General features: G+C 35.1%; 1 protein-coding gene across 1 annotated transcript in view; it reads right to left on the bottom strand.

Moving 5' to 3' along the window:
* The window catches only part of PHIP (pleckstrin homology domain interacting protein), a 108,588-nt gene that overhangs the window by 30,397 nt on the left and 63,794 nt on the right, over positions 1 to 14,397 (bottom strand). The window contains exons 18-23 of the mRNA XM_066547397.1: positions 13,870 to 14,007; positions 12,650 to 12,833; positions 11,868 to 11,991; positions 3,992 to 4,132; positions 3,120 to 3,196; positions 2,211 to 2,442 (exon numbers count right to left, since the gene is read on the bottom strand). Coding sequence (XP_066403494.1) covers positions 2,211 to 2,442; positions 3,120 to 3,196; positions 3,992 to 4,132; positions 11,868 to 11,991; positions 12,650 to 12,833; positions 13,870 to 14,007 — 896 coding nt within the window. The remainder of the gene's footprint in view (positions 1 to 2,210; positions 2,443 to 3,119; positions 3,197 to 3,991; positions 4,133 to 11,867; positions 11,992 to 12,649; positions 12,834 to 13,869; positions 14,008 to 14,397) is intronic.

The raw sequence follows: 14,397 nt of genomic DNA, 5'->3' as shown, positions 1-14,397 counted from the left end.
TGAATTCTGAGGTTCAAGTAGGTCTGTCTTGCAAAAAACTGATACACTACATCAGAGCAAAATGTCTAGCTAACTGGTGAATTATGGGAAGGTAGAACCTTCCTTTATTATAACTTTACACATTAATCATCAGTTGAAAACATTCTGGAACTGAAGTCTGAATTTAGTTACTCATCAGGAAGGGACTATTCCCAGTGATTTTATTAAATAATTTCTGAAACTCTACTAAATCCTTTAGTAATTAGTTCCACTACCTGACTACACACTCAAGTGGGTTTGGGGTTTTGAGCTTTCTGTGTCATCAGATGCAACATCTCACTATAACAAAACAAGGAAGGAAATCATTGTGTATTTATTCCTTTCTAAACCATTATAGTTTTATACAAGCTTTTTCAACGTATCTCTTCCAAACTCTCTCTCTTCTAAGAGTCAGCCTCTGTGTCTGATCTAAAGAAAAAAAAATGTTCAGCACTTTTGATCTTCCTGGGTGATCCTTCCTTGTCTTTCTTCCTTGTCTTTCTTCTGATACTGCTGTATCATTTTTTAGATTGATTTTTGGTAGAGGGGGATTAGAAATGTAAGCACCATTCAAAATCATTAAACCCATGCATTAATAGAGATGAATGTCAATTTTCTCTACTCCTTTTTTAATTTTTAAGATTCTGTGTGTGGCTACAAAGACAGTCAGAACTTCTTTCCTCAATTGAAAGACCTAATTTAGAATCAAGATCAGAATGAGGAAGAACTTTCTACCAGAAAGGCCTGTGAGCTCTCTGCTCAGTAAGGAGGTCAAATGTCCACCACAAGAAACTTCAAAGATTAACATCTGTCAGGAATGACAGGTATAATTAATGCTACCAAGGGATAGAGGAAAGAGAGATGATTTTCTGCAATACTTCCAGCCTCATATTTTCTGACTCAAGAAATAAGCAGGTCAGCTTTCAAAGTCTGAAATATCTAGCCCTGGTACTTTTTTAATCAAAGATGTCCCATATCTCAATAACTGGGACTAAAATGGATGCAAGATTCCCAAAACACTCTGGTTAGTTTTAATCTAAGTGGAAATACTAGGCTGTCAACCAGTTTTTTATAATAAGAAGCTAAACTAGAAGTTTCAATCATTTAAAAAGTCCCCCAGCATCTATTTTTCTCATCTGCTTTCTTATTCCATCTGATACCTTCTTTTTGTTTCAGATCGTATGAATAGCAATATACTATTAGTATTGACAGTGCAACTAATGATTGTGTACAATACAGAAAAAGTAGCCAAAACAAAGAATAAAGATTACCACCTGACATCCTTTATGCCATACCAGAGATTCACAGCTAATCTGACACTGTGCCAACCTCTGTGTTCGAACAGCTGTTTTGTTAGTCTACCTTCTAATGAGGGCTAAAACACTGAAATAATTATCTTAAAGAATGCTGAGGACTCCTAACCTAATAAATAAACAAAATACAGGTACTTAGTTTAGATGATACAGTTAGCTTCCTTGGGTACTGCAAAAATAGAAGCTTTAAGCTTACAATAATAACTAACATCTACCAGATGGATCACTTCTGGTCTCTGTAAAGAAAGAAGGAAAAATGAAGTTTTCAGATCTAACAATTAAAAACAAAGCAACCTCTCAAAAACCACGCTGAAAATAACTAAATCATTGGAAATTTCTATATACTGATATAAATTGTAATTACGTTATATTAGAAAGCAAACAAAATACAGACAACAACAAAGTCCTGATCAAGTCATATTTCCCTTGATGGAGTCAATACTGACAAGCATAATGCAAATATCATGTATCATATAATTGACAGAAAAAAATTATATGATTATGCAGATCTAAAAAAAATTGCAATTATATAAGAAGACAAGTCAGCACAGCTGTAAAAAATACTGGCATTTTATAACAATACTCAATTGTATTGGAAGTTTAATTTCTCTACTTCCACAGAAAGAAAGTTTCTGGTGTGAGCAAGGATAGCGATAAGGACATTAGAAGTGCTCCTTATATCAAATGTATCATATTCAGAAAGCATATCATTATAATCATCTGTCTTGCAAGAGGTCTTTAATTACCATCTCTAAAGAGTAAAAAGTCACTATGTGTTTTAAAATTAGACAATATTAGGTTGTATATGTAACTGAATCATTCATCCAATTATTTCTAAGTCAGCTGGAATGAGCAACATGTAATACACAAACATCTAACCTTTTGTTTTCTCTCTTTGGGTTTCCTCTTCTTTGGTGATGTTGATGGTCCATCCTTCTCCTCAATACCCTTTTTCCTTTCCTTTTTAATTTGCTTCCTTTGTTTTTCAGGTCCTTCTTCATCCTCTGAACTACTTTCTGCTTTCTTTGTTTTAATTTTCGGAATTTTCTTTGGTGGTTGCAAATTGATTCCTGCATCTGCCGTCCAGTCAGAATAATCACTAGAATAGTCACTATATATGATATAACAAAGAAAAAAGAAATTAAACCCTAAAGTTAAAAAGTGCATTGGATTACATAATATAACCCAATAAAAGATTACAGTTAACAGCCTAGCTAACTACAATGTTTGGATAGTTAAAACCTTGATGATTAAAACCCTATATTCTATCTACAATTTAAATGATAATAAACCAAAAGCCCTGACATCATTTGGTCTTGCAAGAAACTTAACTTATAGCATCCCTCAAAGTAAACACTGTTATTTACTTCATCAATTCAAGATGATAAACACTGAAGTTTGGATATTGTTTTCAAGACTTCTGGTTTTGAATAGCTTTGAACGAAAAAATAAAGGATGCTCTATTTGCTCTTTAATTTCAAACCAAGGAGCACAGCTCAGACTGAGCACCATAGGAAACTGCTACTACCAGCCTGAACTGTTTGTGTGCCTGATAAGAAATACCTTCCTGCAAAACAATTCTGCTTCTAGCAAACAAGGAAAAACCTTCCCTAAATTTTAGTTAGCAATATGACTGAAAATTAAATCCTGAAACTTTCATGTTCTTCTTCACTTTTTCTTCTAAATCTGCACAAGTATTAGTTGTTATTCATTAACTGTTTACAGCAAAAAATATTAAAGATTTCTTAGCAAGAATTTTCTCTGTATGTTATATATACTGTCACTTACCTAGAACTGCCATCACTGTGCCATGCTCTTTCATCATCCTCTGACGTTCCACCACTGGCAACAACTACTTCCCCTTCCTAATAAGGAGAGCAGAGGGCATTGGGAAGGGGAAGAGTCGGGAAGCAGAGAAAAAGAAAGGATTTTCCTTAGAGTTTAAGTTATAATATATGACAATACAATGAAAACTCTTCTAGGCTTTATATGCGTTATAAACATCTGGTATTCTAGAAGCTTTATGTTAAAAAGGAATTTTAGTTTGCAAGAGGTTCCTTTAATTTAGTGGAGTTTATAAAGAAGCACGAAGATACCTGTGCCTGGCCAGATGCAGTGTAGAGCAACATTTTTCATCACCATTTGAAAAGATTAGTTTACCTTATTGAAAATTATTTTTAACATCGTATTTCTGCATCTTTTTAATATCAAACAAAAATATGTTCATATCCAATATGAACATTATGTACTCCTCACTCATTCTCTGCCATAGCTACAGAAGCACAGAATAATTGAGGCTGGAAGGGACTTCTGGAGGTCATATTATCCAACCTCCCTGTTCAAACAGGGTCACCTAAAGTTGGTGACCATATTGCTAGGCCACGTGGGCAGTACTGACTAGGCTTACAAATTGCATATACTTTAGAAAATACCCTTACAAATGAGCATTTTTCTCCTTTGTCAATTACTTTTTAATTGACTTACATATACAACAGCATATGAAAACCTAATACAACATAATTTTTTAAAGAGGTGAAAGGAAACACCCAATTAAAAATGTAACTTGAGTTTCCACTAAAAACAAGGTTTCATTCGCTGAAGCAGGAGCTTTATGCATAGAAATGGAATGTGTAAGACTGCCTTAAGAATAAGGCTCTTACATCTGAAGAACTGTGTCCATTTTCCAACTCTTCAGCAGGCCTTGCAGTTTCTTCTGCTGCATATCTCGTACGGTAGTTGTGCTGATTGGCTGCTTGTTTCTTTGAGTCACTAGCGTCCAGTAAATTATCATGAGAATGGTTCTGTGAAGATATAAAAGTCAAAATACATAATATTTGAGCATACGTTTTATTAATACATAGCATTTTCTTTAATAATACTATTCCAGGAAGCAATTTTTGGACTGGCAAAAAGTTACAAGTCCAAAACAAAGAGCTGCTGAAGAAAACACTCCACAGGCATAGTTGAATGAATATAAGCACCAAACAGTCTGTGTATTCTGGAAATAATTAAATTTCTTCCCATACACAAACACAATTTTTAAATCTGCAATTATTAAAAGTATTCATTCTCTGAAAGTACATGTCAGTTAATAAGGACTAAAACATAACTACAGATAGGCTGCTAAGGGTTTGTAAAAGCTTAGAATTACACTAAAAATGGCTAAGGAAAGCAAACTCCTTAACAGAAGTCCAAAGTGCTATTTTGCAGCCAAGGGGTCAGATGTGTTAGAAAAGAAACCCATACAGTAATACATCCTTAGCATAGAGATGACTGTTAGAAAATACAGACCTTTAAATAGTCTGATGATGCATTGAAAAATTCAAATGAATAAGTGAGTTTGAAAGAATACGAAGCTTAAAAGAATGAAATAAAGAAACACTTCATGTTCCAGCATTAAGAGATTTTGTTCCTCCTGTAGAATATATATAATGCAAACACTTGCTCTCTTCATCAAGTCTACAATCTTGTCTTAGTCCCCAGTCACTGCGTAAAAAACTCAAGAGTCATGATCTCAATTTCAAGAGTTTTGTGCTAATTTTTTTTTTTTTGGCATGTATAGTCAAACTTCATCTTAGCTCAGATCCAAGAAAATAATTTCTGGGCTCATTACTAAGTGCCACAAAAAGAGGCACACTTCCTTCTGTTCCAGTATTATCCTCCTGCCACAACGAAAACCTCGTATATCTATTAGGTGCTGATAATAGTTTAAAAAAAAACAGTCCCAGAGATGAAGAAAGCAGAACTGGAACAAAACAAAGAAAGGCACTAATATTTTGACAGCCTTCTAGTAGAGCAGACTGCTTGTACCTATTCTTCTTGATTTTTTTTCTTTTGTAGGAAAGAAAATACCTTTTCTATCATGTATGATATAAGCTGGTTCATTAGGTTAAATTTTCTTCTTGAGGAAAATAACTCCCACTTTTTACAGTAAAAGCTGTACTAAAATTTGGCTATAAGATTTCGTTTTCCTGAGCCACAACAGTGATCAATAAAATGCAGAAGTCTAATAACTAATTTTTCTCCCATGCTCCCTGTTAGAAGATATACACCTTCTGCAGGCATGACTGCAACAGTTCAGTAAAGCAAGCCAGCACACCACTCTGTAAAGTTGTGTTCCAGTTTTCATCAAAGCACAGAGGACCAACACAAACTGCTCCATGCTCTTTTCAGTGAGTACTGTGCTTCTGTTGTTCTGTCCTTCTGTCTAGTTGGGGAAGTTATCACTGACAGCACAGTTACCAGAGACACTTCTAACGGGACTGCTCAGCTATCAGCATTTTAACATTGCCTAAGACTTTTGAGACCTGGGGCACTCATTCCTCCTTCTGGATTCAAACTGGCAGTGCACAAGGGATCTCCTCAAGCTGCTCTGACCTGACCCAGAACAGCTCCAAGGCAGCCCTGAGCTCAGTGGCTGAGCCCATCCCACAGCCTTCTGTCCTTCAGCCTTCTGGGGCTGCTCACTTCTCATCAAGCTCTCAAGATTCATTACTGAAGCAAAGAGGTCACAAAAGCCAGCACTATAGTAACTTGTTTCTGCTACTGCACTGTGCCTTTTTCACCATAAAACATAGTAGGGACATAGCAGGGACAACAGAATGGAATCCCATAACCCCAGTGAAACAAATTAGTCAAGTATCCATAACGATAAGGGGGACATATTTTGCAGAAGCTACGTTACAGCTTGACGGTGATGTTCATGTCTTCTCTCTAGAAACAAAAGTCCTAAAATCCTTACCTCCCTGTTTTTCTTCAGAGGTGAGGTTTCTCAAACAGTTATCATAAATACAGCTTTTCCCTACTCAAATAGAACTACAGATGCTTGGAAAACTGAAGCACTTTGCATTACTCTTTGGTTTTGAAAAGAGTTCTTTTCTTTTGGCAGTTCAAAGCTTGAGGGAAAAAACAAGTCCCCAGCCCCTCCACCCCAATCATTCCCACATGGAAAAAAGCAATACCCCTGTATAAGTACTGGGTCATAGTGATGCTTTAGGAAAGATACAATGTCAAAACAAGAACAGAAAAAAAAAAACAACAGGAAAACAAAACCACAAGTACTTATCCGTGAGTAACAGAATGATAGAATGAAGTTGGAAAAGGACCTCTAAATGTCACCTTGTCTAAACCCACTGCTCAAGCAGGGATGAGAAAAGTGGTCATAATGTATACAATTGTCTCATCTTGCCAAAAAAATACATTTTAACATCATTGTTATTCATCTCTACTTTTCAAAATTTGAAGAGAAGCTGTAAAGGCAGAACTTTATTTATTTGGGGAGGGGTGGAGTTGAATGTGGAAGTTTGACTATAAAGTACAACAGGTTTTTTTCTGACAAAATGTAATTATCACCAGCGTGTTCAACTAAAACTGAGGAAACACAGCTGATGCCTCCTCTCCCTCAATATATAACCTAAAGAAAGAGCTTGAAATTGTACTCCTAACTCTAACAGTAGGCTGGGAAATAAAGCCAAGATAACCTATGATTTGAAGTTCAATCATCACTTGCTCTCTAAACACTTTGATGAGCAGTAATATATGCTGACAAGTACCATGTACCTTGTCCAAGGCTTCCAGTCAGTATCAGAGCATATCTATTGATACAACAGAAATTACAGCTCCTGACAGAAGTTTTTCTGTGAAATAAAAATTATGGCATTTCCTGTATTTGAGAGGGATACTGGACACTGCTGGGGGTCTTGGTAACATCATTTGTGAGAGATACAGTGGAAACCCAGAGATGTCCTGACAATTCAGACCACACTGCATGCTATGGTCCTTATGACTCTGACAGCACTGGGAAGCACAGCTTTGCTGCAGTCTCATACAGGGCTGAAGCAATTTTGGAAAGCTTTGGCTGTAGCAATTTCATGGTATTTCTTAACCAGCAGAATCTATTTTTTATGTGAAAATGATCCTTCCTTCCTTAAGCCAACAGGAATTAACTTCTGCTAGGAAGTTTAACAGGGGCAAGGCACAAGCATATGCCCAGTATCAGAACCCCAACATTAAATAGGTCTCTTGCCCTGGCATTTTCTCTTTGGCTAAAGAGCACCCTTCCACACTCTCTTCAAGTCTGAATCAGTGTCTGTAATTACTTAGTATTTACTCTTACCACATCACATGTATGTAAAAAAATAGTAAGAACTGTTCCAAAAGCAGTGAGATAACAGACACTAAGCACTAAGTGCTAGGTTCTGGAGCTTTAGATTATTTTCCTCTTAACATCTTGCTGATTTAATTTGAAGTATTGTTTAAATAACATGTAAGTAGAAAAACTTATTTCTGTGGAACAAAAATAAGCCACTTTCAGCAGAACAAAGTACATGTTGCTCCTCCCTGGGTTCTGTTAGTTTACAATACAGTCATTTGCACCCATCATAACAGAGGCTTATGCCTACTTTTGTCCATCCATAACAATTTCCCATGTTAACTGGCATCACATTTCCACTTAATGATAATGAGGAATATTTCCATTTTTGTCACATTTTACTAGGACACACATCATATCAACCCTCTAGTGTACAGAAATTTCACACTCTTAAATATTTATTAAAATGTTCTAATCCAGTAGTTTAACAGACTAATCCTCTTAAGTACTTGGACTGGGAATATTTACCTAAGCATGTTATTTATCTCAGTTCTCATCTGCTCCTGAAAACAAGTAATTTGGAATACAGTTCCATTTTGAAGATGTAAAAAATCCATTCTATCCTCTTTCATTAATGTATTGGGGGTTCAAGTTTCTGCTGTTTGCTTTTTTTCCATGTTTTTGTTTAATAATAGAAAAAACTCTAATCCTCACCAATGACTTTGAAAGTCAAACCAACTTTGCCATTCAGCCTACAGGTCAGTTATACTAAATACTATTTACTAAAAACTATTCAGGTTAAAATACCCCAAGTTTTTAGTTTCTCCCCCACAACTCCATTAGTCCCTTAAGCAATCACATACAAACACTTTTCTGTATGACCTGTGTCAAAGAAACATGGGCTTTCAATGGCAGAACACTTCTGTGACTTCCATTTAAATTGCAGATATTGTTAAAGAAGAAAGACTGAGCTATAATTTTGTACTACTTTTAACACACCCTACAATGACCCTGAATTAAAAATTAGCAATAGGACTTTGGAATCTCCTCAAAATGTAAGTACAGCTGCTCTGTGTTCTTCCTTATTGACCTACACTTCAGCTTGCAATCCAAAATGTTAATAACATCCATTCCTGCCCATCTTTTCATTTTACTTCTGTATTTTCAACTTTTTTTCGGTTAGAAGGGAAGAAGGAAACAAGAAAATATTATTTCTCCATTATCATTATTGTATGAATACACCTGAGAAATTTCAGAAGTTGATCTAAAAACCAGTATTTCCTACTGGTTTGAATTACAACTGAATTTACCTATGAAGACAATGTTTTAAATACAAGCCTTGTTTTACTCTGCTCCCAGAGAACCTGACAGTTCTATAGAGTGAGACATTTTCTAGAATTCTTGATGCTGTAGTTCTTAGGTCTAGAGATTACTGGAAGAAAATGTCATGCCCTGTATTTTGCTGGACGTGTTCCCCATCTCCTTTAGCTCATAAATTCTCTCATAAAACCTGTAAGAATTCCGTATGCTAAAAGGAATAGTCTGGCAACAATACTGTAGTATAACTTACAAGGAATCAGTATCAAAACCTACTGGATATTCTCAAGGAAAGAAAATATTTGCACTGTGCTTTCCAGTTCAATCTTCAAGATAACACAGTTTGTATTTCAAGTCACACTGCCACTGTATAAGAACAGCAACAGAAGAACAACCATAATGAAGTTATTAATTTCTACTTAAAACAACCCTAAAAATATTGCACAACAGTTTTGGGATTGCAGTCAATCCTGTTTCTCTTCCCAGGTGTTTATTTGAATTTATTGTGAACACTACAGAAGATGACAATTCAAATTCACTATTCTTGTTGCTTAGACATTCCTGAGCAGAAGTATTGCTCATGTTAACTATAGGCAACAACAAAAATCATAAAAATCATAAAAAGCAGTTAATTGAATTGTGAGACTCAATCACTCAAGATCAAACACCTTTTTCTTCTTGAAACGTGCTTATTTAAAGCCCATGGGATATCTACTTATTTCTGAATCCCTCTGAGATTTTACTCAAGAGATCTGAATTAGTGTACTTCTCAGCAGTCTAAGTCCTCCAAAAAGAGATGCATTCAATGAAGAATCAGCTATGGAAGAATACCACTTTTTTGTTCCAAGGTGTTATAAAAAAAGTATTCAGTAAGGTTTATGAAGGCTTTAAGTGTTCTGAAACTATTACTAAGTATATCAGTAATGTTTATGTAGAAAACTTCCTGACATACTCATATGAAAGGACCACAATTGCCCGCGGTTTTTCATCATTTTCTCAGAACGAAGGTAGAAAGTGACTGAAGGATTTACCAAGTTATCTCCCTCACATTCTGAGAATCCAGAATCCAGTTCACAGAACCCTCCATGTGTAAATATATGAAACTGAAGAAAGTTATTCCTAAGTAGCAGTTGCTCTGAAGGATTTCAAGGACATAAATATCTGGAATAAAAATAGGAGGCCCAAAAGATCCAGTGCTACCATTATCAAAATTTTTACCATAAAAATTTTTTTTTAAACAGGATTTTAAAAAAACATTTGCTTTAAGTTTCTTTGTTGCAAAGATATCATAAAAATAATTGCTAAAACCACAGTGCTGGACCAGCTAGCCAATTCTATTAAACTTTTATGTCCTAGTGATATTTTAGAAGAAAACTGTAACCCAATTAGAAATTTAATGGTAATTTGGTATGAATTCACATTATCAGGAAGGATCTTTTGACTAGGCTGCAGCAAAAGACAAGGAAAAAAAAATAGAAACCCTTGAGCAGTGTAAATGTTTAACTAAACTAAAAGAAAGTGTATAATTCAGCATCAAAATACATTCCCCCAAGACAGGAAAATACTTTGTTAAATGTGAATTTGTGAGGCCCATTTTTATTATTCCCAAAAGAAAAATAAAGAGTTAAAGACTTCTGATGTCCTGGTATTTCACTAATGAGTTCTGTCATGTGGCATAAAGTTTGGAGACAAAAGTGAACAAATTTCTTTCAGTGTATCTTGGGAAAACACACAATGTTGGTGCCTGCAAAACTGAAAAGAGTGCATCAGGACCATTTTTTAAGATAGCAATGCATTGAAATTTTAATACAAGAAAGAAATTGAAGGAAAAAGTAAGAAATAAATTTAATAAAGAAATTTAAACTTATTAGGGAACTGTGGGTAGGGGACTGTTCACATCACTTCTTTTGAAATATTTACTTTGGTTGGGTATGAAAAATGTAGCAAAACAATACTCAAATTTAATATCAAATATAAACTTACTCATTTCAAACTTACTCTACTACATATAAAATTAATTCATCATTATTAAAAATTACAGAATCACTACAAAGCATCTGAAATTTACATGTTTTCAGATTGTTTTCAATCTCAGTTCCTTCCATCACAGGCATAAAGTATGGTACTCTAATGAATTTAAGAGCTGTAGTCTTTTGCATACTTGTTCTTTTTATTTAATTTATTTCTTTTTCCACCTTATATCTCGTGATTTTTACTTTTCAATCACAAATGCCACAATTTGCAGGTGTTCCTGAAAGCTGTATTTTACAAGCTTTGGTTTGAGGATGAAAAGAATCTCCTCCATATTAAGCATACTATGAAACTCAAAGCATGAGTTCTCCTTTACCATTGCTAAAATTTACTTCCTTTATTACAAAAACATAGTTGGCTATTTAGCTAGAAAAGCATAGATAAGCATGTTCAATTAATAGATAAAACTCATTTTAAACAAAGAAGACTTAAAATTCTTTCTGTAAATATAAAATATATATCTTTCAATTTTTGTAACCAGCAAGAATATGCAAGATTGAAATTTTTTGCAAGTCCTATTTTTAAAAAAGCATGTTGCTTATGACAATCTAATTCTTAATACAACTTATTTCCTTCTACTTAATCTATCCTGCTTTCGTCTTTTCTGAAAATGTACTCCCAGCTCTAGCAAAAAGCATGACTTAGATATAGCCCATAATAGCCCAAATTTTGATTTTTAGGGCACTAGGACAGAAAATACCCCATTATCTATTTGGAGATGTATTTAATCTGTTAAACTTAAGAACTGTGACTTGAGTTTTAATACAACCTTTCCACAGAACAGTATGTCAAACAGTAGACAACAGCAGCAGGGTGTATTGATTAACAGTGACAGACTCCCTACAGCAAATCACGTCCCTAACGCCAGATTTGCAGGGATTTCTCCCCCCTTCTGAAAGGAATCCATGTTGCTTATTATTAAGAACATATTGAAACATCAGTACAGACAGGCTTCCTCATTCTGGGGAGGCAAAGAAACTCCCATAACCTGCTCTGTAAATTTAAAACTGAGAAGAAGAATGTAAATTTATGTGACCTAACTTATTGAATTACATTTTATGCTTCATTCTGTGATAAGGTACAGGTGAACCACTTACCTTAGGGAAAGTAGGTATTTTGTTTTCTCTTGGAATGTGACTCATTACATGTTTTCTTTTCTCTTCTGATCGATACACTCTCACTTCTTCTTCTCCCTTTGCTGTTCTCCATTCTTCTTGCCTACTGAAAAAAGAAAACACAGATGTTAACTTCAAAGGACTTTACTAAAACTAAGAAGAGGATCTATTCCAAAACAAGGAATAGACATTCAACATCTACACCATTCTTTAAGCAGCAGTTCTTCTCTTTACAGTTAGCATATAGTTTTAAAATTAGCTTTTTTCAAAAAAGGAAGATTTTCATCTTATTTTATTGAACTAGAGCAGCTTATGCTTGACTATGGCAAGTAGGTTTTTTGACTTACTGAGTATTCATCACAAGAAGTAATTACTGATAAAAAGTAAAGTTCCAGTTCAGAAATCAAAATTCATCTCAGGCACCTAATAGTTTAGGTCAGTATTCCAGCCATAAAACACCATATAATGACAGGATATAATCTTATGCTACAAGTCAGAAGATATTGAAGCAACTAGATTCCATTGCCCATACAACTGCAGTTACTGTGTCATTCATTAAAAGGACAATTTTTATTCCAAATCTTTCTGGAATTATAAGATTTTTCAAGCAACATACCAACAAGTGATTTCAAACTGAAACTGACTTTATAAGAAATTTGAGATGACAAAATAGAAAACAAATGACAATGTGAACGGCGATAAGAATTCCAAAACTGTTCCATTTAATTAAGTTCACCACAGTAAAATTCTCCATCTGTGTTTACCTGGCCACACCAGAAGACAGTTCAGGCACTACCACCCTGCGGCTCCAAGCCACGAGGTCCCGCTCAGTGGCGATTTCACTTCTTGGTGCATTGCTGTGCATCTGACGCACACCTTCAATTTGCCCACTGCGCCTTAACCCTATATTTGGTGGGGAGTGTACTTCTGAGGTAGAGCTTACAGATCCTAAAAAGTCAAAAACCAACAGTTCTTGATCGGAAATTCTTAGGGAAGCATTAGAAAAGAAAGACTTGGAAAGAAATGGAAAAAATAACTTTACTTGATCTATTACTTCAAAAGAAATCATACGAACTGAGTAGAAGTATTTCAGCAGTTTCTACAGTCACCACAACACAGCACAAACAGCTACTGGGCTGCAGCACCCTGTTTAAAAATTCACCTTGAAAAGAAGCAGGTGTACCAACAATCTGAAGTGAAGCAAATGTTTGCTTCTTTAAAAATACCTTTGAAAACATTTATGCAAAGCTGACTATTGCTACTGCACTCTAGATCTGCATTATAAAACAGTGAGCTATCTCACTGAATCAGTGTGCTCCTTAAACAGTCTTCTATCTTCAAAAAAAAGGAAGCCTCAGCCCTGGAAATTAGGAATCAAGCTGTAAAATTTACAGACAAAAAAGTGAAATGGTCAAGAGGTTAAAAATAACTAAATCAACCCAAAACAAAACCACACACATATACAAGAGCCTTCAAACACCTACACAGTAGCAAAATATCAACATTTTTCCATATCCTTACACTCATAAGCTAATCCTGATTACTCTAGTGGATTGCTAACCATAATTTTTAAAGTGTTGAAAACTACTGTGTACTCTAGTGCAAGACACTGAAACATGGAAAAACTCTGCAGAGAAATAAGTATTTCCTTCCACTTTTCTTCCTCCTGTATCCTAATTTGAAAGAAGTCAGATTTCAAACAATTAGGTGGCCAGTTCCAGATTAAACAGTAGGGTAGTTACTCCTAAGGGAACACAGCTGCTGCACTTCCCTGAGTGAGGAGACAATAACAAAGATAAATCTGTAATGTTAAGAAGCCAAATATTTTGCAAAAGGCAAAAAAAAATGATGGGAAAGCTGTACGGTTTTCTACAGCTGCATACCTCCTTTCTACCAGTTCAACAAAATGCACAGATCATGAACAATATAAAAGGATTTATGTTTTCCAACTCCCAGCCTCAACACCCATCCCCCAGTGATCTACCTCTGCTTATCCGGCTGGTACTACTGGTTCCTGCCTCCCCAGAACGTCTCTGGTCCTGCTCCTGCTGAAGTCTTTGAATCATGCTATCCAACGGACTAATTTCTTGATTTGCTTGCTGACTAAGAACTTGATTCAATCCTGTGAAGTAAAATATACAGAACAACACACAAATGTAAATTTCTAGGAAATTAATGTTACAGACAGCTCATCTAAGTTTTAGCTTTGAAACAAGGTCAGTAAATTATCATGTGTAGCTACAAACTAATGCTTATTTTTCTAACAGCCATTTCTTAAAACAGGACAACTTCTTTTCTTAATATATTTGAGAGCATTATATTTTCTGGAGCAGGGTCAAGATGACCACACTTCACTTCTAATAAAACGTTAAATTTGATCAAGTGCCAGCAAGCCACAGAAGCTTAATACAACTCTTGTTTGTCAGCTCAGTCAATGCAAATTGTTCAAATGCAAGATTAGCCTGCCTCAAATGCATTAAAAAACACTTTTTATAAGCTTCAATGAAAGAAC

Source organism: Molothrus aeneus, chromosome 3 (assembly GCF_037042795.1).
Source record: "Molothrus aeneus isolate 106 chromosome 3, BPBGC_Maene_1.0, whole genome shotgun sequence".
Taxonomy (NCBI): Eukaryota; Metazoa; Chordata; class Aves; order Passeriformes; family Icteridae; genus Molothrus; species Molothrus aeneus.
The sequence above is the reverse complement of the archived record's forward strand: the minus strand, read 5'-3'. Positions and strand labels throughout refer to the sequence as shown.